At 26.3% G+C, this 26880-nt stretch overlaps 1 protein-coding gene across 1 annotated transcript in view; it reads right to left on the reverse strand.

Annotated features, from left to right (window-relative positions):
* Nucleotides 1-26880, reverse strand: part of LOC111677133 — a 64436-nt gene that overhangs the window by 18614 nt on the left and 18942 nt on the right. The window contains 4 exon segments of the mRNA XM_046945507.1: nucleotides 6719-6845; nucleotides 7146-7242; nucleotides 17914-18070; nucleotides 18253-18824. Coding sequence (XP_046801463.1) covers nucleotides 6719-6845; nucleotides 7146-7242; nucleotides 17914-18070; nucleotides 18253-18481 — 610 coding nt within the window. The 5' untranslated portion in view covers nucleotides 18482-18824.

Raw genomic sequence — 26880 nt, forward strand, 5'->3', positions numbered from 1 at the left:
TGTTTATATGTCAGGGTATTTGTTGACTTGCTTTTTTTATAAATTGAAAGTGTAAATTATTGCTTCAATGTTTTCTATTTTTGTTTCTTTCATTTTTATTTACGAAAATGACTTTAGAATTGTTTTTTATCTTTGTTAAAATCACATAAAATTTTTAAGATTCTTTTTTTTTTTTTGTATATGAGTATTTTTGTCGTTGTTAAAGAAAATAATAAATATTGTTTAAAATACATTTAAGACTTTTTTCTAATGAATTTATTTCGGTTTTATTTTTCTTTAGCAGCAGACACTTATACGTATGAGTATCATTTAAATGTTATTTAGACAAAAAATTACTCATACGTCTGGGGTAGGCTGGTTTTAACACATGAAATATTTCATTGATTTAAAATATATTTTGTATATGGATAAAGATGGGATTGAGTTTTAAATGGATTTGTTGGTCTTTTGTTAAAAAATAACAATACACACACATACACACACAAATAATAAGTGCAAACAAAAATAGCAAATTTAAGTGGAAACTCAAACAATAGTATTTTTTTTTTTGCTTTGTAATTTGATTAGTTTATTTGATTTTTAACAAAATGAACACATTTATTGTTATTTGAAATCAATCTTCTTAATGAAATGTTTCTTTTATAGATATAAACTGGACTAGAGTAATGGTAATTTTGGATTTAGTTAAAATGTTTATTTAATGTTAGTAAATGTTTCTTTCTTTAATTTGTTAAAAATCTATTTTTAATAGAAAAATTGTTTAGAAAAAAGTAATGTAAAAATACTTTAGAACTGTTAATAAGAACACATATACATATGTATCTCTCAAAGAAACTACTTCTTTATCGTACTGAAAACAGTAAACCCACAGTGAGTGAATGTTGAAATTAAAGGGAATTTTGTAAACAGTACAGAAAAGGTGTTTAATTTCTCTAGTTAAAGTTATATATTTAAAACTCATTATCCCTCAGGCTGTGGATTCAAAACTCTTATTTTGTATTAACTTATCCATTCAGCATAAAATAAATTATTTGGACTTTTAAAAGTTATAGACATTTAAAGTTAATACACGTTTTTTTTTTTTTTTTTTAATTTGTAAATGGTTTATTAATTACATATTTATGTCCCTAAATTTCGATACCCATGCCACTGTTCATCATTTATATTTCTTTATCGACTTATAAACCAAATTTTTACATCCTCATAATTACTGAGAAATGATTTGTTTCCATTGGAGTAAAGCAACTACATTTCATGACTATAATAGAAGATTTTAAATCCTAAAATCTCTCAACAAGTATAAAATGCATCATACTAAATAACAAGCTATAAAAACAAGCAATTCATTTCAAAATTAATGTCTTTTTAAGACACATTTCTTTCATAAAAAATAAACTGCAATTTTAACTACAGAGTTTTTTTTTTTTTTGGTATTTCACTTCAACTTTTAAATGTTTCTTTTAGCACCTTTGCTTAATCGACTGTTGAAAATAACTGCATGTAGCAAAAAAAAAGAAGAAGAAGAAGAAGGAATGCCACACAATTATAACATTTGCAACTAGTTCAGGCAACAACATTTAAACGTACAAATATTTTCATACTGAAAAAAAGCACTTAATCTATATTCAATAAATTATCATTTCATTTCATGTATTAAAGATAGACGGACAGAAACAGTAATAACAGGCAGTGTAAGTGCTTATATGGGTTGGTGTTGGTGGTTAGCAAAACTATGTTTGTAGTATTGGTGGCATCATAGTGTTGTATAATATGGTGCCTGGTTATAGTACTCTTGATAATGTGGTAATAAATTATAACTATGAATATTCCCATTTCAAGTTTTTTGCTATTTTAAGAAAATTGCAATTACTATTGCATGAATTTTGCTAGAATTTATATTTTTTTGATAACTGACATTAACAAAGTTGGAAAATCAAATAATAATAACAAATCGTTTTACACTCACTTAAAGGTCATTTATAAAATTGTCAAAAAAATCAAAATAATAAGTAAATCTTTGATATTGTCATTTACAGGAACATGCGAGTTTGAAAAAAAAGAAATCCTTCAATTTCTCTTAAATTGTAATAAATGATAATTACAGTTATACAAAAGAAATAATTATAATTAATTTCACATACATTATTTTTAAATTCTTTTTTCTTGTCCATAAACATTTGTGCCATTTAGTGTCTGATATTAGCATTATTATTATTTTTATTATGTGGGCGATGTGGTGTGTGCGTCTGTTGGTAACCAGAAAATTATTTTTAGATTTGTAGCCTTAAAATCCATATGTATTTGACAGCTTTGTCTATCGTAGAGCTACTGGAAAATACTCAACAATTCGCTCATTCTATTTTTCCTGTTCCTTCACAGTCAAAAGATGAATGAATTGTCACAGCCTGTCAAGCCATGATGTAAAAGTACGGTAAGGGATATTGGAATTAGGTTAAGAATGATAATGATGTTTATTTGTTTGAGCTGTTAAACTCAATCAATTACAAAGCAATTTGTACAAAAGATGACGTGGAAAATGATAAAAAATCATGTTGTATTGTTGTTGTTGTTGTGTGTGTTTTCTTTTTCGTGAGTGAGTAAATGAAATCCACACTGTTTAACATTTACTTTTTTTATGGAAATTCTAGACAGCTTGCTATGAAATGGAAAAATAAAAATCTCAGGTCATCTCAAATGTACGGAAAGGAAAACTCAATGAAAATAATATATTTAGCAAACGAAAATATAAGAAAAACAAATATTAACATGGCTGCCAGAAATCGTATTAGCAACAGTCTCATTATAATCATTTCCAACCAGCTACCGACAACCTTAACAAAATCATACCCGCTCGCTTTCTCCCTTTTTTGACAAACATTTATCCCCATATTGATATAACATTCTACTCAAGAAATATAAAATCCTTACACACGCACAAACAACACAGCTAAACATAATAATTTTATAAATCAGGAAAGCAAGAACAAAAAAATAAAATAACGAAGGAAAATAACCTGACAGCTAGCATACCTACTAAGTGAACGTGGGCTGGTATGAAAGTGTTTTAAAACCAAAACTTTTTCATACTGCTGGTTTCGCGTCAGATTTACGATTAGTGTTTCATTGCAATTACTTGCAATTAAATAATTACTAAGCCTGGAAAAAATCCGGTATTTCCAATTTCATATATCATTAAATATTTTTTTTAAAACAACACAATTTTATAGCATTGATCTTAATATTTTATCTCAGAAATTTGTAAAACAACCCTCTAACAGCTTATTGTCTTAACTATATACAATTTTTGTCTTTATACTTTAAGTGTATTTTTGTATTTCGTTACACTTAGATAGATTTGATTTGTCTATGAATGTATGTGTAATAAATGTTAGAATGTATGCACGTTTACATGTATATTTGCTATAATATAAAATAAAATTACTAATCTTTAAATGAAATAATAAATGTTCCATACACTTCAACTCTGCGTAAAGATTTAAACATGGAAGAAAATCAACAGCATAAAATAACTAAAAAAAGGAAATGTTTGAATTGTCTGTGACATGTTAAAGATAATTTTTGTGGGATTTTTACGATTAGTTCTATTTTTTTTTTGCTCTTGTCATTTTCATTTTTATTATACCATAAGAGGTTTTTAGTATTGCATAGAAATCCTATTGTTTTTTTGTAATCTTCCTCCCCAAGACATAAAATAAATGTCAATTCCTTAACAACCAAAAACAATTTAATTTAATTAGTTTTATTTTGCCACAATTTGTTTGATTTTTTTTTTTTGATATCAAGACAAAAGAAGCAGGCATACAAAAAGATAATTACTTTATTTTTTTTAACTCTAAAGAAAAAATTTTATAAAAAAAAACATTAATTTTTGATCCTGTTAATGATTTTTTATATTTCAATTCTTAAGTCTTTTGTCATTTTATTACAAGTAATATTAACAATTAATGTAATACACTCCTCTCAAGCGAAGAAAATAAGTAAAATAATGGAAAAAACATTAAATAAATTAATCACTTTGTTATAAATTATTATAGTCATATAAATTATCATTGTATTTCCTTATAAAAGGAAATAATTAATATCACTCATACGCAGTGTTATTCACCAACAATTCATTCACTCATTTATTTATATATTCATTCATTCATTCATTCATTCATTCATTCATTAGCTTACACACTTACACACGCACATAACAAAATTTATTTATACACAGACTGGCTGGCAAGTAATTGAAGAGAGATACAAAAACAATAAAAACAACAAAAGCAAAAAAAAAAAACATAAAATAAAAACAACAACTATCATGAATATAAATCTTTAGATGGTAGTGTTGTGGTTTATTGAATAGAGAGTATGTCTGTAACAGATTAATTAAAGGAAACTATATTATCTCTGTCTGTCTGTCTATACATGAGCCAAAGAAAAATGTTTAAAAATATACACATACATGTACAAATATAATATAGTGTGAGAAGATTATTTATATTTGTCATATTTGCTCGGTCTACTGTATTAAAGCCAATTAATAATAGTTTTAAAAATGTTTTACTTTTTGCTTACAAAAATTTCAGTAAAATAGCTATATACATATTTGTTATTGTTTTTAAACAGACTTTTGTTATTTTCTTAAATAATTCATTTTTGTTTTATGAAGACTTTTGTTAAGACTTTTATTTGCAACTAAGTCAGAAGAGTGATTAGTTTTTCTTGTCATAAAAGTTTTATTTTCTTTAAATATGTATATAAATAAATTTCATTTAAAACATGTTTAATACAGCCATAAATTTGTGAAAAACATTCTAAAAAAATATTTTTAGATAATTTATTTTTAAGTTTATAAATACTGGTTGATAAAATATTCTTTATTATTTGAGGTAAAAAATGTCTAATAAAATGCAAACTGTTGGTTAGACAAAATATTTATGAAATTGTCTTAATGAAAGTCTCATAAAACAAAATTAAGATAAATTAATATTTGTAGAATTTTTAAATATTGTGAGTTTTTGATTGCTGATTTTGTTATTAATAAATAAATATAATAATCTCTTTAGGATATATAAGTTAACTACCATAAACAACTGACTTTTAGCAGATATTTCAACTGTAGTTGGCAATCTGCTATATTTCATGATATTTATTATCGTATGACGTAAAAATTTGAAAATGTTTTTTAAAAATTAGTTTTTATAAAAAAATTTTAAAATTAATTTTAAAAATTTAAGAATATTTTTATCTCTGGCCTCCGGTAGGTTAGTGTTTAGTGTTCTAGTCTGGTAGACTAACTAACTAACTAACTAACTAACTAACTAACTAACTAACTAACTAACTATGTTGTATGGTACGGGGACTTGGCGAAATAATAGACCGATTTCAAAATCGGTCAAATTTCATCAAATTGTCTTGAAAATTGCGACCTGTAGTATGCGCACAAGCTTTACATTTTATCAAATTGTCTTGAAAATTGCGACCTGTAGTGTGCGCACAAGCTTTACACACAAACGGATAGACAGACAGACAAACAGACAGACGGACGGACGGATATAACTAATAGAATTCAGAAAGTGAGTTCTGAGCCGATTGATATACTTTATGGTGGGTGTATATTTTTAATGGGTGTTACAAACATCAGCAAAAACGCATAATACCCTCCCCACTATAGTGGTACTGGGTATAAAAACTGTATTAAACGTTTTGTCAGTATCACGAAAATTTAGTTAAAATTAGTAATTAAACTAGTTGCTACTGTGACAAAAATCCAGTTTAAATGAGTTAAATGAGTATTCATTGTGATTCAAAGTAATTAAACGTTTTGTCAGTATGACGAAAGTCTATTTAAAATGACTATGCAAGGAAATTAGATTAATAACACTCATATATAAACGTATTGTTCTTATACAATCCACACTTAAACCTTTTAAAACGTATTTATTTATATAAAAAGCTAAAATCTATTGAAATTCCTTAAAGTACTTTCAAATATTATATTATTAATAATAATCAAAAATCTCTATGACATTAGTAAGCATATTTCCTGATTGACATTAAACAATTTTTCCAAAGCCAGCAGCACATAAAAAATTTAAAAAAAAATTTCACAGACACATGCCAAGTAAAAATCAGTCAGTAAGTCTACCTTGGCAAAAAGTGATTTTATTTATAGCTTGTTAATGTTGATTTGTAGTTGAATTTCATAAAAAAAAATTATTGTATACCAAAGAATTATTTGTTAATCTGTCACGTTTTTTAAATACAACGCGAAAATATTTTCAAAAATTCAATAAATAATAACCGAAAAAAATAACAACTGCAAAACTCATATAGCAGACTAAAACCTTACACAAATAAAGTTTACCATCTGAGACAGGAGCTCAAAATATAAAGACTAAAGATTTGTAAGCCAACCACGTAGCTACACAATACACATAAGTCTAAGGTAGTAAAATGTGTACTTTTTTCTCTTGATTAGAAAAAATTGTAGACAAAAGATTTATTGATAGCTATCATTAAATAATTTGACATTTGGTAATATGTGCAGTAGATTGTGTTATAAAAAAAATTATATAAAAATTATAAATGAAAATTGTTTAGAAAGTTTTTTATTGCTTAAATTGTGTTTATCACAATCGAGGAAATCAATTTCATAGTTGATTGAAAAACTAGAGAAAAAAATATATATTTAAAGAGGAAAACTTACCTATCGTTGTTATTAAAGTCAGTGAATATAAAAATGCTGAAGCATAAGTCCATTTATGAGTGGGCGGATTCATTTGAACTCCAGGCTGATGAATTTTTGATTGACGCACTGAACGTAATAAAGTATCCTAAACAATAACAACACAAAAAAAAAATAAAGAAAAATAAGAATAGAAATAGATAAAGCAAATCAGAATGAGCACCAATCCAACAGCACAACAAACAAAATATAAATTCAATTTTAAATGCATCGCAAAACGGAAATAAAAATCATCAATATCACGTACTAGATAACTCAAAATGTTTATATTAAAAAAAAAACCTACATACATGTTGAAAGTATATCTTCAGTGGTATGTAGTGCTGTTAGTTTGTGTGGGTGGTTGGTAAGTGCATAAGTTTTTAATAAAACTAAAACCAAAACTAACCTGAAAATGTTGCACTTCCTGAGCAGCCAAACGTGTCCAATTCTCTTTGTATAATATATTCAAATCTTCAGTAATCGACCACAAACGATCAACCGTTCTAAAAATACAGAAATGAAAAAAATATGTATATATTGTATAGAAAGCAAACAATAATGCATTTATAGATACTTGTATATATAGAGATACAGATACATAATACAGATACACAAATTGTGGCTTTAGTTTGTTTTTTTTTTTTTTTTTTTTTGCTATTGCAATCATTGTTTGTTTTTCTTTTTTTGTTTGCAATTTAAATGTAAGAAATATATAAATAAATTTAAATTCAAATTTGAGTGCAATCAAATGTAAATTCAAATATAACAACAACAATACGGCAAAATAATAATTTTTTTTTGTGTTTTTGTTTACCCCCTCCTTTGTAATTTTAAAATATTATAAATTCTTAAATAAATATGCAAAATGCTCTTTAACAAATCAAATTTGCACAATTTTGAAAAATTGACTTTTAAATTTGTATTTTAAGTAAATAATTTCTGTAAATATTAGTTAAATTGTATCTTTGAACGCACAAAGAAAAAAAATTTACATAACAAATTAAAAGTTATTTAGTATAAATATTTAATCAGCATGATTGTTGACTTTGTACACCTTCGTTTTTCAAAAAAAAATATTAAAAAAAAGAATAAAATTCAAACTAAAAGTCATCGTCATATAGACCAGATTTGATTGGAATATTTATAAAACCATAAGAGGGGGAAACCAGATGAAACCAGTTTGAATATTGCGGTAAAGTTTTTGAATAAAAATATAAAATAAAAATTTGCAATTTGTGGGTGTATGTGTATATGTGTGTATGGATAAATGGGAGTTGAAAAGTAATGGTATTATGCAAATAGTTAACATAACATGGACATATTTAGTCAATGTTTTTGAAACACACAAATTTATATGTTGTCCATAATAAATAATTATATTTAGAATACCCTACAAGGGATCTGCGCTAGGAGAGAGAAAAAGGTAAATAAATTAGGTATTTTTCTAATTTCTTTTAGTCAAATTATTAATTAGAGGTAGACAAAAAATAGGGTAAAAATAACAAATATTAAAACTTTATAGACTTTGCTTTAAAAAGGTAGTAATTAGGAAAAATAAAGCAATGAACTTGGAAAGCAACTCCAAAGATATTTAAAGCAATAAACCTTAAAAGCAGACTATTTTTAAAAATAACTCAAAAGTGTAAAAGACCTCAAAAGATTATAGAAGTATTTATTTTTAGAACTAAATTATTGTATGTGAACTGAATTGTATTTATACATATATATGTATATACAATTTATGTTACAAACTATCATTTAATAATAACTGTAGGGTATTAACAATTGAATAAGAATGTCAAAAAAATATCAAAATTTATTTGTATAGGAAAGTTTTCAATTGTTTCTGAATGTGTAATGAAAAGTACATACATATAGTATGTATATAAAATCAGTAAATATATGTCAGTATGTATTTGTATGCAAATAGTTGTGTCTGTCATATGAATTTAAATGTACTCTCGTATTTAACTTAAATGTTTATATTGTTTAGTAATGCAAATTTATTGCACATTTTGTTGCTGTTATTATTATTATTATTATTGTTGCTTTCTCTTGTTTTATTAAACAAATATGCACATACACACACACACAAATCCAATAGCATCAGCTATACAAATGTAAATAACAAAATGCAAAAGAAAACACATAATGAAATCAGGAATACAAATATTCTTGCAAAACAAAACCTAAAGAAGATTGCAGAAAAAAAAGACAACACAAGTCAATGTTGAAAAGCAAATGAACAAAAATGAAATAAATCTTCTTTAAAGTTACTTCATTAGAAAACAAAAAAAAGTACAATTTTGTAGAAAAAAATATAAAAACTTTACAAAACATGATGAATAAAGTCTTATAGGCAGCGCTTAAATAAAAAAATACAAATAAAGGTAGTAGGAAGGAAGTGGGTGGAAGCAAAAACTATTAAATATAATAGACTATAAGTCTATAAAGTACTTAAGGTTTTAAGTTTTCAATTATTATATAAATACCCAGACAAATAGATTAAACGTGATTCGCAAGTAATAGAGTTAAGAAAAATTGCATGATGGAAAACATTTTAAACAGTAGTTAATCTTTCTAGACTAACAGTTTAAATTTTAACAAACACCAGCTATTAAAGACCATAATGTTTGGTGGAAAGTAAAAGTTGTGGAGAAAAACAAAATAACTTTTTAAATTTTCAGTCTAAAAAGCATTATAATAAAAAACGTTTTTTTTTTGTTTGTGTTTAATAATGCGAATTTAAAGAAAAAATTTAATTTCTTGTGAAAAAAAAAAATTTAAATTAACTAGCAAATAGCTTTAATTGAAGTTCTCTTCTGCATTTGCGTAGAAACTATATAACAAATAATTTTTATAACACATCGATATGTTGTTCATGATGTACATTTATTTTGGGTCCTTGTTAAATTTTTGTCTAAACCACACAGTAAAAGCTAGAAAATTGAAGTTTTGCATAAAAATTATCTATTAAGAAAGAAAAAAGAGCAATATCGGTCCATGATTTCACCTAGCTCCCATACAAGTGACTACTTGATATATAGTCAAATTTAATTCAGTCCATAAGATCCTAATACTTTTAACTGACTTAATATTAGTTCATTGGCTTATCCATAAATATCTCTATTTTATGGGCTAGACTTTAAACTGACAATGTAATTTAATAGTCAATTAATTATAGTATCGTTTATACGGTATATATAAGGAGTCCATGGACTGATCTATGGGCTACTCTAAGAACCAATAACTAGTCTATTGACTATACTACGGACAAGTCTATGAGGCAGTCTTGTCTATGGACTACTTTAAGAACCACTGACAAGCCAATTTACTTCCCTATGGACAAGTCTATAAGGCTGTCTAATCTGCACGTTTTACTCGAAGAACTACTGACTAGTCTATGGATAAGAGAGACTATGGTCTAGTCTAAGAGATAATCTAAGAACCACTGACTAGTCTATGGATAGGAGAGACTATGGTCTAGTATAAGGGTTATTCTAAGAACCACTGACTATTCTTCTAAACTATGGTCTAATCTACTTAGAAGTATGTGGGCAATTCTATTTAGTAGTTTATAGACTACAATATATTTTATGAAAGAGCTATTGGCTTAACTACAAACTAGTTAACTGTCTACTCGATTAACTTATATAATATTGACTAGTCTAAAGACTAATTTGTAGATTAGTCTATTGACTTATTCTTGGAATGTTTTATTGATTAATGTTTGGCTTACTATTTTGACTGATCTATTGACAAGTCTATAGGTTTATGTCATGATTAATCTATCGACTTATATTCTGACTAGTCTGTTGTTTATGTTTATGAACAACAAATTACTATAAAGATAAAATTGATATTAAAAACATTTTCTTTTTAATTTTAAATATGCATTTTTAAAACATAAATTTTATTTAAAAATAAATAAATTCTTAGCAAAACTCTTAGAATAATTCTCCTCTTGTAAATAAATTGTATAAAAATATACATGAAACTCTACAACTTCTATAAAAATATATTGCTATTGACTTTTTAGTTGTAATTTAAATAAAAAAAATATTAATACATTCTTTTTCCACTCAAGATGCAAACAATATGTTTAGATTATTTTAGGGTTTCTTGAAACGTTTTTTTGTGGCAAATCAAAAAAAATATTGGAAAAACCAAAGAAAACCATTAAAATTGAAAAAATTGTATTGAAAGTATACTGCAATGAATTTAAATGAAAATAACATTTAGCAACAATTCGTTGCAAGTAAGTAAAAGGACAAATCTATAAAGAAAATTTCTTCAGCATACAAGAGTACAATTGTTATGTATTTTATATACAAAAAAATGCATTTGTCAACACAAAAGTAGTGGAGAAAAAAAAAAGAACTTACAGAATGCAGCCACATAGCCACATTAATACATATGTATACATATGCAAGTATGAACCACTTTTTTGGGAACAAAAAGAAAATTATAATAAAAAATATAAAACACGAAAAAAAAACAGAATGTTTTAAAAAATAAAATAAAAAACAAGAAAAACACAGTGCATATAGTATGAACAACATTCATAAAACTGAACTAAAGAGTTGGAGGATTCGGAATAAAAAAAAACTGAACAAAAATGTATGTAACTCCATATGTCTGCCTGCTATGACTGTCTATCTGTGGCAGTTGCATGTGTATATAAATTTAAAATAAATACAAACTTTATGTTTGTGTATAAAAGGATACATGTACGGGTTTGTGGTACATTATTCAATATATAAATTTTCTGTATATGTATAGTAAAGAAACACAAGTGTATAAACATATAAATATATTTTATAGCGTGTATGTATATGTATAAATGTGGATTTAAATCTATGCAAAATTTTATTATATAAATACAACTTGGGTAGACAGAAAAACAGACGTGTAGACGGACGCTTATTCTTATATGTATAAATGTATAAAAATCTATATTTAATCTTGTATGTGTGTGTATTCAGTTGTACCAGAAATTGAGATGCTCAAAATATAGATAAAGCTGGCCTACAATTTATATGTTTTGTGAAAAATTCCATTAAAAAAATGTTTGTTAAACATTTACCACATTAAAAATGGATACATTAGGGACATTTAGTTTTTAGTTGATATATAAATATAGGTGTCTTAGGTATATTAAATGGAAACCAATATTAAGAATTGTATTAACAGAAATTTTATATTAATTTTAGAAAAATCCCTAAAGAAGTTCTTTTGCAGATACTTAGGGCAGGTGAGAAAATGTATAAAGGAAAAACTTTTGGGATAAGAAAATACATAATAACCAAACATAACTACAAAGCACGAACATTTTTGATTATTTGCTCTAAAACAGTGATACACAAAGAGCTCTCTTTTAACTACATTGTTCTTATTTACACGCCTGAATAAACAGATCTCACTTAGAGGTCTGATTTGGAACTTACTCCTTACTACTACTGCTTTAAAACAGTTGTCAGAAGAGTGAAATAAATGAGGCCTCTCTCTCTCTATCAATGTATACTTTAAAAGGTTAAATGCGAACTAACTATTTTCTTAAATATTCTATTTTAAATTCCCCCTAATATTCCACATTTAAAAATAGTAATATTTTACTATTATTTATTTAAATTCATTTCGCATTCCAAACAAAAAAAAGAGAAAAATATAAATGTATATAAAACTAATTTTGGCACCCAACACTAAAGAGGACAACATCTCAGCAGCACCACAATTAACTTTAGATTAAACACTACTATGTAAAAAAAGGCATTTTATCTCCCCTTGGCTAACCACAGATTCTATCACAAAACTAAGTAACCATTTGAATTGTAACTAGATCTTTTAAGTATTTTTTTTTTGCTAGTTTGTTGTTGGTCTGTTTGTGTTTTTACTTCAATTAAATTCCTGTACAATTTACTTTTGACTATTAAAATATTACAAGTTAGTTGTTATTCTTTTTGTAGTGTTAAAAATATTTCTTTATTACAGAAAGCAAAAAAGAAAAACAACAACAACATATTATTAAGTAGTACTAAATTACAGAATATATTTGCCAAATACATGCACTTGTAAATACATAGTTTTATTTTATACCTGTAGTAAGTGGAGTCCTAAGATCACACATTTCAATTTTTAATTTATAATTCAAAAAAATGTTAGATAAAATGTAATTTTTAGATTACTTGGGAACGAAGCATCAAAAATTTAACAAATTATATACACAAATTTAAATGAAAACCAACTAAATAGTTAGATCTTTGGATTCCTTGAACTCTTTTTAAATTACTGGGATTAAACTACTGCCCTTTTTATTAGATTTTTATTTCTGTAGTTGTTTATTTTGTTTTTTTTTTAGATTTAACCATAGTTTTTTTTGAATTTCTTTAGTAATTGCAAAAAGTACAAGTACAAGATTTACAAATATACCAACAAAATATTAAATAGAAAAATACACTTTGTACTTACTTATGCATGAATGTGTACCCTCTATCTCTGTATGTGTGTTTGTGTAAGAGTATCCCTGCAGTTCGGTCCTACAATCCCGAACTACCTATTAAACCTATCACATAGGTAGGCAAGGTGACTTGTTATTTTAACATGTGATTGTTCTACAAGGAAGTCCATCGTCCCCCATAGATTACAAAGAGACAGTTTGTTTTTAAAAGTCCATTCTTTAGATTACAAAGGGGTGTCCCCCTTATTATGAACTTAAGCAGTGTTTACAAATAATACATCCTTGGCGAGAACAAATGGTTAGACGTTAGTAGAAGTCACAGTCTTTTTCGAATGCATTGACTCTTTGTCGAACTGCTGGGATATGCTAGTATTATTTATTTATATACATATGTATGTGTACGTTTGACTATATTGCACACAGGATAATCCACAATATACAAAAATTACCAGAGAACAACCACTGCTGTTTCAACTGCACATTTTTGTACTTATTGCGGAAGGTCAAATAAGTTTCTTTAAACTTGAGTAACAACAACATCAACAACTGAACAGAGAAAAGGAAATAATAATGAAAACAGAAAACTCCCTGTACATATTCATGAAATTAAATCAAAAATAAAAGGAAATTGAAGAACGGAAGTTACAGTGGTCGACTGGTTTAGGCTAGTTAATGGTAATTTGTTTTTCAGTTAAAGAAAATCTTTATTTAAATAATTGTTGTTTTTTTGAAGAGAAGAATATAATGTTGTACTGAGATATTAAAATACTTGGAAATGTAATTATGAAAATTGGACAAGAGGAATGAAACTTGTTGTTTTGTGAAGGAAATTTACTAAAGAATAGCAAATAATACTCTTAGTAAGTCAATTAATTGAGACTTTAGTTTCATGATAACAAAAATAGATAAATAATGGAAAATATATTTAAATAAAAAATATTTTTTGAATTTCATAAAATGTCAAATTGTAAAAGGATTTTGATTAAATATTATTTCATATTATAAATGAAAATTTCATATATATTACGAAAAAAGTAGTTACGAATCTAAAGGAAAAAATTCCTTAAATTAGCAATTAAAACAACACTCGCCGCGAAAAATGATTAACTTAAATTACTTTCAACATTTCTATAGCGCCACTAATAAGGAAAAACGATGTCATTTTAACAACCAGCCAGTACACAACAATTTTATGTATGAATTTATTTCATATTATGATGAACAATAACACAAGAGCTGAGAGTTGGAATAAAAAAACAGAAAAACGACTTGGATGTACATATAATTGTGTTTTATGAATAAAGACAAGATATATTTAGTTTATACAAGGGAGTGTATAACAAAGTGGTTTGGATGGATGGTTGGTTATAGATTCAAAAAATACAAATATATAAATAAATAAATATAAGAATAGAAATGAGTACGATATACTAAGTGTGTGAACTCAGGCATTGTCATTTCTTTTATTTTTTAGTTTATTTTTAGTTTTATGTTGTTCTTATGCCATGTTGGAGACATTTTAATCATGCACATCACTTATTTCTACTAACAGAGTTTGTCTGTTTGTTTTGTGTATAAACGAAATGCAAAATAATAATAAAAACAACAACAGCAACAAAAAAAAAGAAAATCCAACGACCCAACCAACATTATGACAACTAACAATGATGTACGAGTATTATATTCTGCAGACACATTTTCATGTAATATTCATTTGTTTTGCTTATTTGTCTTTACAAAAGTCCAGTTCTAAGTTTTGTACTATATAGTACTTGAAATGTTTTTACATCGTCATCATTATTATCATCAGCAGTGGTAGTAGCAGTATTTCTTTTTATTATGTCTAAATAGGAACTCTATGCTGAAGTTATTAGGGGTTTTATTTATTAAATTAAATACAGCTACAAAGTTTTTACAAATGTATGTACCCTGCAATTTTTTGGGTTTAAAATCCTACAATTTACTCCGATTACAAATGGACAATGTAAGCTGCAAGAGCTGTTTTCTTCTTCTATTTTCTATAGACACTCAAAATACGATTGAATATCTACTAGATTACTTAGGGTCAATAAGGTATAAATTAACTATTCCAGTGAAAATGTATTTGATCAAGAAATAGATAAAATTAATTTTAAATCTCGTATGAAACTGCAAGGTTTTTACAGCTGTAAATTAATCTCTTTCTACTCTCTCACACAATCACATTTTGTATATTATTTTATAGTATGTAAAAAGGGTAAAAAAGAAGTATTTTAGCACAATCCATGGAGTAAATTCTACTATTTTTTCGCTTCTTTGGAAGATTTTTTTGCTGGGTAATAACACAAATTGGGTGCCTCCAGTAGATTAGTTTAATCTATATTTTTGACTATAAAACAATCCATAGACTTGAGTATAGTTTTCTATATCATATATCTATATATAATCTTTAGTCTTGACTACAAAACAATCCATAGTCTTGACCATACAACAGTATTGACTACAGAACAGTCTATAGTCTTGACTACAGAACAGTCTATAGTCTTGACTATAGAACAGTCTATAGTCTTGACTATAGAACAGTCTATAGTCTTGACTATAGAACAGTCCATAGTCTTGACTATAGAACAATCTATAGTCTTGAACAGTCTTGACTATAGAAAAGTCTATAGTCTTGACTATAGAAAAGTCTATAGTCTTGACTATAGAAAAGTCTATAGTCATGACTATAAAACAATCTATAGTCTTGACTATAGAACAGTCTATAGCCATGACTATAGAACAAACTATAATCTTAAGTTTATATTCTTTTAGACCGAAAGTTTTGGCTTCGATTCTCACTTATTCTATTGTAAAAATTACTAAATGATTATTGAAACGATTTTGAAAGTCCTACTGCTACATTTTTAAACTTCACTATAGATGTATGTATTTATTTGAACAATTTAAATGTATTCTCGGGTATTTGTTTCCTAAAATGTTTTATTACTTTTTTAATCTTATTTTTGTTTAACTTGTTTTTTTTTTTCTAGTTTGTGCCAGTTTTAATTTACCAACTAAATTACAACTTTATTTTAGTAAAAACTATACAGATACTACTATTTGTCAAGCTAAATATTTACATTATCTCTTTCACTCTCTCTCTCTCTCTCTCCTTTACTACTTTTGACACCTTTAATTTATTTATATGTATCTTTTACAGACAACATTAAAGTTTTTACATCAAATTCATTAAAGTATTTATTACAAAAATGAAATTTTTTATAGAGCAAATAAAAAAATAAACAAAAAAAAAAACTTTGTCTACGTGTTAATGTTAATATTTTTTGCGAATATTAGGGACTTCACAAACACACATTTAATTTAAATAATTATAGTTTAATTATTACTAATTGAAAAATTTGCATACGTGTCTTTGGAAAAAATGTGTATACATTTAAGATAATAAGTATTTTTTCATCAAATATCAATTTAGCAAGCTTTTTCTTATTTATTTTAATAGAAATTAATTAAATTTATTTTTTAATTATTGCCTTTTTGTTTAAATACTGTAAATTATACATACGTATTTATTTATTTAAATATGTTTAGAAAAAATGCAATAGTAGTTGTTTATTTTCTAAACAAATAAATACAAACAGAATAAAAAATATATTTAAATTATTTTCTTTTAATAAATAACTTCCAAAGAAAGGAAAAAGGAAGTAGAATTTACTCAATGGAAGTTTTGAAAAATATTCGAAGAAATTATGAATTTATGGTTGAGTTTATGTACTAATCTATTGTCTAGTATATTGACCAATTTGTTCTATCTAACCAATTGAAGGCTCTGTTATCTATGAATCGCCTAGATTATTGACTTATTTATGGTATAGATTGGAATAATTCGAAGGACATTATATATTTTTTTTGAATTTGTTTGTGAACACTCTTTTAAACAAGTTTTACTTTCTCCTCTAGATATTTACATTCTTGAACTGGAACCTACAATCCCAAGAACTAGCTATCTAACTAGTTATTAATTAGTTACCTCTTCTATATCTAAATTTAATAATTATTTTCCTTTACGTGTATTTTTACTAAATTCAATTAGATCAATTTAAGATAAACATTTTTAAAATAATTGAAATTCCATAAAAAATATATATATATGAAATATAATTGCAAACAGAGAGAAGAAAAAAACTGTTTTAGTTTAAACATGCCACAAAATTGCCATAAATTCTATAATAGTTAATCAACATATTTATTTAATTATTAATTATGATTGTTTAATGAACCCAATAATCTTTTTAATGACATATTTTTTGTTGTTGTTTTTTTTTTTAATTTACCAACAGTTATTATTATTGTTAACAACAACATATTTATTAAATAAAACCTACATATTTATAAATGACAATAATAAACAAATATTTAACTGATTATAAAGTTTTGTATTAAATTTAAACAAATGAGAAAATTAAGCGTTTAATAAGTAAAACAAACAAAGTTATACAAAATCATTTATGTTAACAAGTTATATTTAACTTTTGACTTAAAGTTTTTAAATGAATTTCTTTTGAGTTGTTCTTTTTTTATAATTCTTTACTCAATAGCGATTTTCTTGTAACTTTTAATAATTAACCTTAGTTAATTAACATAGGGTCTTATAACTAATAACACTTGAAGAAAAGCAAGTAATTTTTAGAAATTTAAATATTTGTTTTTTTATTTTTGTTACAAACAAACTACTTACCTCGATCTTATTTCCGCATTGGCTAACTCGTTACGGGGATATGGTTTCGAAGCAGCTACAGCCGTCTCTAAAGAACTATTATCATCAAGTTCTCCTTCAAGCGTAACAAATATTATAGAACCCATGGCGGTGTATAGAAGAACTAATATTAAAACTCCTTTAGCACAAAAGGACCAAACGAAATATAAACCATAAAAAAGAAAAAAAAACAAAAAAATAAAAAGGTTAGTTTTATTTTTATGCTAAAAAATGCTGAACATTAAAACCGCATTTTATAAAAGTAAAAGTTTAGTTATGTAATTTCTAATAGTCACTAAGCGTGTTAATTTCTCAACATACCTGTGGCCGATATGCAATGTGATTTTGGTGCCTTGTGGCAGCCACACAGACCTGTATTGCCCGTATTTGCCTGATTGTGATGATCACGCTGTTTTTCACTTTTCGCCGGCGTCGAGAAACACATCGAAGAGTTTGTCGCACTGTTGGCATTATTTGCTGCTAGAGAGCCAGCATTTGTTTGTGGACCGCCAATAAACGCCGTTATTGGCAAGGGTGGTTTTTTATTCATAATCACCGTTTCAAAATGCTAACAAAAATTTAGCTGAGGTTAATTTTGGCGTTAAAGGGGCGCACACGTTTGTATGTATGATTGATGTCTTATAAAACAATTTATTGTTTAAATTATTAACTCTCTTCTGCAATTTATCATGATGAGGCAGGCAAAATGATGTTAGCTCGCTGTATGATTAAGGCGATTTCGTATTGAGGCTTAGGGTTTAATGTGAAAAATAAATTAGAATTTATATGTGTGTGTGTGTTTCTTGTTGAAAATTTTGTAGCCAATTTATTTTATTTGTATACAAAAAAGGAGCAAAATTCCCTTATAGCAATTTCCTTTTGCAAACCGGAAGCTGAAAATAAACAATAATAACAAATTGTTATAAAATAATAATAAATATAAAGTGTAATAGCCAAACATAAAGAGAAAAAGGAAGTAAAAGGAATTTCCACAAGAATAGCAACAAAAAAGTAAAGAACAAATACAGGCCAACAATATGTAAATGTATTGTAAAATATTATTAAATACAACTTTACTGTAGATTTTTGTGTGTGAGTGTGTGTGTGTGTTTGAGAGAGTTGCGGTAAAACCCACAATCCTGGTAAATACATCAACACACAACACAAATGCCAAAGTATTTATGTTTGCATGTGTGATTTTATTAGTGTTTGTGGTTAAATAGTAGCAATGCTTTGAGCGCGTATGTCATTCAAATAAATCGTATGAATACAATCATTTTCCTGGCATTTATAATTTCAATGAGTACAATTACTAAATGTGACCAATGTAATAATCACATTAGCCATTCATTCCTTCTCTCTCTCTCTTTCATATACACATATAGAAACACACATATTTTTATATATTAGTTCAGAGCTGGGAAACAGTTTTTCTAATCACATTCAAATGAACAAAAGCTCTATTGTTCACTTCAAAGTTTGTTCACTTTAAAGTCTAATTGAGTCTGGTTTATACTCTAATCTATAGTTTAGATGAGTCTAGTCTATTGGCTAGTCAATAGAACTAGTCTACAATCTAGTATATAGTTTAGTCTGGTCTATAGCTTAGTATATAAACTGTAATCTGGTCAGTGGTCTAGTCTGTAGCCTAGTCTTGTCTATTTTCTAGTCCATAATCTTGCCAATAGTCTAGTATATAGTATAGTCTACATTCTATAGTCTATAGCTTAGTCTGTAGTCTAGTCTATGGTCCACTCTATAGTCTAGTATATAGTGAAGTCTATAATTTTTTTTTATCATTAAGCAATAAATTTCAACATGAATTTTAAAATGTGTAATTGGAAACATTATAGCACATCACTGCTACATGGATAAATGTACCCACAACCTAGATTGTGTATATTTTTGTTTTATGTTCAGGTTTTTTGCGTTTTTTATTTGGTTTTTCTACAATGTTCAATGTCTCATTTTCCCTGTATTTACTCTTTACATGTCAATAAAACGTCGCATGTCACTTGAGTACTAAAACAACAACAAAAACAAACTGTTACCATTACAATATGTGTGGTGTCTCTATAACTGCGACCAAAATGTATTTCAATGGCATCAAATCCCTACCAAAACTTTATTTACTCAGACTGTCGATTACCTGTTGGCCAAAAAGTGAAAGGGTGTAATAGAGGTGGAACCATAAGGTAATAAATATGTACTCCCTTCCTCTATGTGTTTTGGAAAAAACAAACAATCTTGAGGAAATTTTAGTTTTATACAACAGCATCAAACGGAAAAGAGAGTGTGGAAATGGTAGAGAGTAAGTTGTTGTTTATGTTGTAGTTAATTTTATTCACTGACACCACTATTTGACTACAAACCTAATTGAAATGTGAGTTTTAAATAATAAATGATATGGGTTGTAGCAGCAACAGCTTTATACGAGTAATTAGAAACAGACTTTTGGAATTGGGATAGATTTGGGTAGATTTTTTTGTGTAGTTTAGGGTGTTAAATACTAAGTATTTAATTGCTTTTGTTAATTGAAATAAATATTATTTTCTATTTAATATTGCAAAGACCTTTTTAGGCTTGATAATAACACTTAAGAAATAGGTGGTTTAATTATTGACTCGTATACATTGTGAAGCAATAAGAAACTTAAGACGAACACCTTTGCGGCGTTTTCTAATTGCTGCTAAAATATTAATTTTGTTTACTGTTAATTACTTGATATTTGCTATAATAATAATGGCATAAACTAAAAATTTCAATGTTTAAAGCCAAATTTCACCCTTATTAATTAAAAAATACATTTTGCCAAAACACCTGTTTTATTTCTAAAAACAAACCAAATTAAAGAAATACATGAAAAATGTTTATCATCGTCTGAAGTTTTGTGTTACTGAAAATTAAAAAAATCGATTAAGCAGAAAAATGTTATAACCCAAAGCAAAAAGAAAACAGCAATTATTATTTTGAAAAATGTTACTCATACCACCCGCAGTGCAATTTCCAAACATTATATGTATGTCAGAAAAAATAATTACAGAATATGAAAAAAACCTTTATTTTTCTTTTTCTCTCGCAAAAAAAAACCTTTAGAAATCAAAATGTTTTGTTTAACTTTCTCATGAAAAATAAATTAAACAAATCAAGTCCACGGTTTTTCCATGCAACACACAACTCAAACCTTCAAACACCCCACAAAACAACAGGGATAACAAATTGAATGTTGTTTAAAAATTTAAGAACTCAAAAAAAAAATCATAGAAAAAAAACTAAATATCAAAAGGAAACCCAGAAAATAAAATAAAAACAAAAAATAAAAAAACTTTTTTTATCAGGCACCCACAACATGCAAGTACTTATACAGGGGTAAAAACATTTTATCTATGGCAAAAGAATACGCAGTGAAGTAACTGTAAACATTTCAATTGTTTGCAACAGATTCTCAAGCTTTTGATTTTAGCGACCCACAAAGAAAAAAATCTCGCCCACATACAGACATCTGAGGCAGTTACGTTTAAAGGTGGCTTTATCTAGAAGTTTTCTAACAAAAAACATATCCCAGCAAAATATTTTTAAATTGTTTTTAATCAATAAAAAATATATATTATATAAAGTTTTCTTTCTCAACACCGCTTAGGAACTGCTGCAGAGAAAAAAAGATAAAGATTACATTTCAAAAATTTATACTGTAAAATAAAAATAGTTTAAGCAACATGTCTGTCTGTGTGCTAAAAACAGCTAGCAACTGCAATACCAAATGAAAAAAAATGTATTAAGATTTTTCTAGGGAAAGAAAAATACTTTTGTAGCCACATATCACACGTTATTTTCAGAACGTGATATGTAGCAGTTGGATGGATGTTATAAATACTATTTTTTCTCATTACGTTTGTGTTTTTGTTTTGTGTTGCTGTTGCCATATGAAATTGTAAAAGTAAATGACAAGAAGAATACAATATCATTCACCACACAATTTACAGTGATTGTTGAAATTGTTAAGATAATTACGATAAAAGCTTTATTTTATTCTTAATCAATATATGCATACCAATACAAAGTACAAAGTATTAAACTGAATCTCTATCATGGCAATTTTTAATCATGCCATAGCAACCAAATATTGCAATACTGTTGCAGGAATACATATAAATTTACTGCCTTTATGAAAATAACCATTTTGTCTTAAACAGGGAAAAGCAATGAGCTCTCGAATGTGCGTATTATTGTTCAAACTCAGTCACATACTAATATTTAACTCTCTGCCTTTTACATTCGGATAAGAGAGTTTTATTAATCCCTAATTTATAAATATCTCTAATAGTGACTATTGTAAAAAGTGGTTGCTTAGGATTATCTGCCTATTTTCTTAGATTTCTCCTCCTGTTCAATCACTGAGCAACAAATAAATCTTGAGGTTTTATATTTTACTCTGTTTTCTTTTTATTTTTTTTTTTAATTATTTATCATTCCATTCTTTTTTATTTTCTCTTCTTTGTATTTCTCATCAAATTTTCAATTTATCTCGCAAAAGTTTCTCTCTTCCTTATTTACATTTTTGAGATTATGTTATCCAAACGCTTACATAAAAACTATTTGTTAAAGGTTTATGTTAATGTTTTATATATTATCTAATCACTGATCAACATATGATTTCTCTTCCGAACCTCAGTCACTTATCATCTATTTTATATCATAAACATGATTCTCAAAAAACTAAGCAAAAAGAGATAAATGATTACCAGGACAACTGTTTTAAGAGAACAACATACGAAAAGAGTAATACTCATATGGGGCTAAAAGTAAAAAATATTCTGCAAAAGGCAAATAATGAAATATTCTAAAATATACTACGACAAGTTATTTTCGATAATTGATAAAAAAACTAAAACTAGCAGTACGAACACTTTTTCATATAACTGTATGTATTAATAAAAAATGAGAAAATATTTAACAATTTTTTGTTATTTTTGTTCTTGTTTTGTTTTCTTCTTTTAATTAAGATTTTTGCTGTCCCAAACATACATTCATGCATAAAAGTATGTTTTTATATAAATTTTTAATTTTTTTTCTTATTTTTGCTTTAAGTAAAAAAAAAACTAAACCGATAAATATGTATGTACATATATCTCTAATACATAAAACAGAAAAGTATGTAATCGAGTAGTGTTATCTCATACACCCTACAAACACACATTATTTATTTCACAAGATTTATCAGACCTTCATCAAGTTCTAACAACAACTATCAGCACAAATAATCTTAATAACACCCTCTTCAGCTGCTGGTTTCTTTTAAACACTTAATCACACTTTAGTTTTAGAAAAGAAAACAAACAGATTCAGTGTAGCAGCAACATTAGCAAAAATTATATCTACACATCTGTTTAATATTGACTAAAAATTTCAAAGAAATTTCTGGGTAAAATTTTGTATTAAGGTTTGTTGTAGAAGAAGGTGTTCGGAGAAAGATAAATTTCAAAACATTAAAAAAAAACCCTCAGATAAAAGGCCACAGTCATGTTTATTTTCCAAGCATTAAAAGATTTTCTAACTCGTAAGTGTAAAGGATTTAATAATACTAAGCTGCAGTTGATAAATAGTTGTTGTAGGTGATTGTGTGCAGGATTCTTAAGACTTGTTCTCCTTCAAAATTTTCTTTTCATAAAGTCATTATACACATACCAAAAACGAAACAAAAAAAGTTTTTTCTTTAGTTTTGTATAGTAGTACGCACGTGTTTTTTTTTAAAGAAATGTTGACCTCAAGATATGTATCTAATCAGATAAAATTTTATGTTTTCGTATCTTATAAATTTTCTGTTAGTTTTTTTTTTTTTCTTTCTATTATATTCTTTATCCTGTACGTTTTTTTTAGTTGAATATGTAAAAATTCTTGGTTATTCATATTTAATTCTGTACATGTATGTGTATTTTAAAGTTAAAGTTTGTTTGCATGTGTTTGTATTATATCAAAAACCTGGCCAACTGTATTTTAAGTTAAAAGTGAACGAAGAGAAAATACAAAAAGTTAAAATTTTTGGTCAATATTTAATATGTTGATTTGGGTTTAAGTGTGGATAGGTGGGTGTTTATGTTTGAAACGTTTATGCCCAGTAAACATTTGAACATTAAGTAAACAAACAATCAAGCAATCAAGATTATTCCGTATTATGCATGAACATTAAACACTTATTATAAATTTAGCTGGAAAAATTTGACATTTAAATGTCAAGATTTTTGTTAGAATTACTTTTCTTTAAGTATTCCTTAAAAAAGTTTAAAATTTAATAATAATAGTACTTTAGTGTAAATCAATAATCATCTTTAATCTTGACAAAAAAAAACGTTTTTTTATCTTGTCAGAGTAAATTCTAATATCAGTATGTAGGTGGCAGAGGGAGTTAATACAAATTGTTGTAGCAGCTTCTGCATGTGTTGTAGAATTTTTAGGCTTTTAACTCACAAAATGTCATAGTGTCATATATGCCTGTGTTATAAATAGTACAATAAAAAAAGTTTCATCTTTGACAGATACGATATAAATAAATGTCAACTATGTATAAACAAACATAATGTTAAAATAGTTATGTACTTAATTTGAAATAAAAATAATGCTATTGCAATGAAATAATGCTATTGCAATGACTAATGCAATAATAAAATGTAAAAAATATAATTATATTGTTATTGTAATTTAAAGTTAATTAAATAAAATTTTGATTTGAGTTAAGGGGATTCGTGAACCAATTTGAAAAAAAACTCGCCTACATTCACCACTAAAGACGAAGGTCAACAATACTCGCGTCAAAGTAATACTTTAAGCATTCTATGCGACAAGGCATTCTACGTTTTTTGTACTTGTAACCTTCAGCATACAAATACATTAATTTCTACTTTTTTACAGACGCATAGAATAAGCCTAAGAATAATATTACGAGGGTTTTGTACGTTTAAATCCATATAATTTTTAATAAATTATAAAACTTAAGCAAAAACGTTTATTAAAATTAACAATAATTTACTTTGCCTTTTTCAGTCCTGTCACACTATGTATTACACTTAAAAATGCTGCTGTTTCTTTTTTTGAAGAACAAAATTACGATTCACAGATAAATGTAATATATAATAATTCTTTTTGTGATATATTAATAAGAACTAATTGATTAAATCAGAGTCACTGATAAGAATCGAACCCAAAACTCTTAAACTTATATACTAGCGAGGTAAATTAAGATTTTTTCTTATTATAGCAAATGATTATATTGCCCCTAAAAAAGATATATAAAATCCGCTCCTGCTAATAACAACAACATCAGTTATTTTATTCTTCAACACAATTCGTTTTTTTCTTTTTTTTTAAATTCCATAGAAGAGAAGAATTTACAATCATTTCTATTCTCATTTTGTATTTTTTATCCTGCAAATATTTAAATGTTTACTAGGTTTTAGCTTATACAACACACTTATGAACATACATATGTATATGCATTTATCTAACATAAAGCAAAAAAAATCCATAAGAAATATAAAAAATAAACCCAAAATTGAAGTAAAATGGGATACAAAGAGGAACTAAAAAAAAGTACTGAAAAGAAAAACGAAATGATGTATGCTATTAAGAAGGTATGAATCGTGTGGCAGTAGAAGTAACATCAGCAGTAGTGCACAATGGTACGAGTGATATGGTTTTAATATTATGTAGAATTATAAAGGCCAAAACACGTCGTGCATACAAAATTCAATCACTTTTTTCTTGACTGTACTTGAACTTAAGTTTTTTTTAACATTTAACAAAAAAATAGTAGATATTTTCTTTTTTTGGGAGAAATAACATGAACATACATACATCTACATATCAAAATATGTGTGCGTATGAAAGAGTGAGATATCTAGTGTATTAAACTGTATATGAGGTACAATTGCTTAAAACATCCAATAAAATGAATGTGAAAAAAAGAAATATTTAGAAAAATAATATTGAAAATGTGATTTGAATTTTATTTTATATTTAATAACAAAAAAAAAAACACAACAACAAAAAAAACAAGTTTATTCATTTTTATTTTAAAACTAAGTTTATATTATTTGATTTAAATTTATTATTATAACTATATATCAATAAATGTAAATATGTGTAAATATTTAAAATATTATATAGTACGTTTATATTTGTTTGGCTAAAATGTATATTTGTTAAAATATTATTATTTAAAAGTTTTATTTAGTTTTATTTTATCATTCTCCTATAATGCAGTGAAATCTTGTTTCTTTTCTTTATTTTCTCAATTCCGATTACTTTCTACTTTGTTTAGCTTAGCCTCAAATGTTATTATTTTCTATATAAAAGTTAAATCAAACGTAAATGATAGATTGACACCTTGATTAAAATATATATAAAATTACAACAACAAACAATCGTTGGTAACTGAACTTTGGCATATGAATTTATAATACAATTTTGGTAAAAAAAAAACTAAGAAAAAAATTGCAAATAAATAAATGCGTCAATATGAATAATGCAAACAGTTTTTAAAATTGGACAAAAATTGTTATATTTGGTTGTCTTATTTATGAACGTAGATAGAAAGTTTATACACATTTACATACATATGTATGTATTTTAAGGTTATGCCAATTAAAAAAACAAATAAATTTTAAAACAATTATGTATTTATGTTTATTTAAATATATGCGCATATGCATGCATAGGTGAATAATAAATATTCAATGCAATCTAGGCAAGTTGAATGAGTTATATACAAAAAGTAGAACAAAAACCAGTTGGAAATAAGGTATACACGCCTTTAGACTAGACTAGACTATAGACTATACTATAGAGTAGACTATAGACTAGACTATAGACTAGACCATAGACTAGACTATAGACTAGACTATAGACTAGACTGTAGACTAGACTATAGACTAGACTATAGACTAGACTATAGAC

Source organism: Lucilia cuprina, chromosome 3, assembly GCF_022045245.1.
Source record: "Lucilia cuprina isolate Lc7/37 chromosome 3, ASM2204524v1, whole genome shotgun sequence".
NCBI classification, from domain to species: Eukaryota; Metazoa; Arthropoda; class Insecta; order Diptera; family Calliphoridae; genus Lucilia; species Lucilia cuprina.